The sequence below is a fragment of the Sphaeroforma arctica genome (genome assembly GCF_001186125.1).
Source record: "Sphaeroforma arctica JP610 unplaced genomic scaffold supercont1.587, whole genome shotgun sequence".
Taxonomy (NCBI): Eukaryota; class Ichthyosporea; order Ichthyophonida; genus Sphaeroforma; species Sphaeroforma arctica.
In genome coordinates, this window is record NW_014039971.1 from 6,605 (window position 1) to 8,194 (window position 1,590).

The window sequence follows — 1,590 nt, forward strand, 5'->3', positions numbered from 1 at the left end:
ATCTATATACTCGTGCATTTCTACATATGTCTTACATATATATCATCAATGCATATATGCATATATATATATATATATATATATATCATATTTATTTAGTACTGCTTGTGGCTATTAAATAAAATTATGCTTTTGAATACTGGTTTCCAATCGAGTCGATGCAATTATTCTCATTGTACTTAACATCAAGTTAAGAAGACTGAAATTGAGTTTAACGAGAGTGTTTTCATATCCAATATATCAATTCCTAAAGGTGTTATTGCACCATTCCACAAGCGATTGAAATTAGAATAAGGTCGGTGGGTGCCGGTGCCAATATTTCCTTCTGTCTCGAGGGACACCATATCTCTACATGTAGCGGAAAGGTCAAACTTCAAATATATAGAAGCGCGGTCATGATTCAACAATATGACAAGATATCTATTATTAACTATGATACTGGAATTGATATACACCGATTGGCGCACTATACACAATAATTCATTTGGGTCCACTTGTTAAGTTGCTGATAGGCTCAGAATAATCACCACCAGTATGTAAATAGGACATAGATAATGAGCATAAGACGTCGATCACGGCATCGTCTGCGAGAGCATGCTTTTAACCAGTTTTCAGTGTCGTGCGCGCAACGTGCGAATGTAAATAGACAATCATGTGACTTGTCGTGCATACTATTTATAGAGCTTCAAAAGCCGGTAGTTTTGATAGGGCTCAATGTCCAATCAATACACAGTGTGTTTCAAGGCGGGTGAATTTGATAACGAATGATGTGGGCGCTGCAATTTTTTTTTGATGCAGTGACGTATGTACAATTAATATATGTACATCATATATTTTTATATCACATATGTATGAACCTATACTAAATATATGGCCATAAGCTCTCTTGTGTGAGTTGTGACTATTAAAATACACTATTATTATAAATAATATATTCCAGCAGATTGTAGCCTGCTAAGTTTCCTATACATATGCACACACAACGTTTAAGGCTAGAATATATGTACAAGTGAATGCGTATCGATGCCGAGAAATAAATACGGCAGCGAAATATTAAAATCGCAACATTGTCCCATCTCAATTGTGTTGCTGGCATAGGGCAGCACCTGTCAGCTTCGGAATCCGATCCAGCACACATACATACTTGGATACTCTAAATATCTTTCACTATGAATCGCTCCGGTCTCAAGACTGTGAGTGATAGTCAGGCCAATTCGATGAACGGCAGAATGTCCATGGGCGTGCAACGGGGTCCACGCAAACCAGATGCAGCATCAAGGTGGGTTTTTGGGCTTGCCTTTCCTATATGTACACGTACCAAATTGTGAATAGTAGCACATTCTTAGTTTGTATGAATGCATGAAAGAGGATCAGTGTGGACATATAACGCGTCATGTCCAGACACTGAATTTCTTTTGGTAAGTATGGCAAATGTGGCAAGAGGATAAGTTAATTTGAATGCGGCATACATGAAGCGTACAGGTGCTATAAAAAATGACTAAGCCGTATATAATATTTAATATGCACCACATATATTTACACCTATTGATGTACGCATATATATATATATATATATAATATGTTTCGTAT

The 1,590-nt window shown here is 36.7% G+C and overlaps 1 protein-coding gene across 2 annotated transcripts in view; it reads left to right on the plus strand.

Annotated features, from left to right (window-relative positions):
• Nucleotides 1-855: 855 nt before the first annotated feature.
• SARC_07416 overlaps nucleotides 856-1,590 on the plus strand; it is a gene marked incomplete at its 5' end in the record, with an annotated part of 14,378 nt that continues 13,643 nt past the window's right edge. Inside the window, one exon of one of the 2 annotated variants that reach the window (XM_014298647.1) lies at nucleotides 856-1,279. In XM_014298647.1, coding sequence (XP_014154122.1) covers nucleotides 1,170-1,279 — 110 coding nt within the window. The remainder of the gene's footprint in view (nucleotides 1,280-1,590) is intronic. The other variant, XM_014298646.1, reaches the window with a different exon arrangement.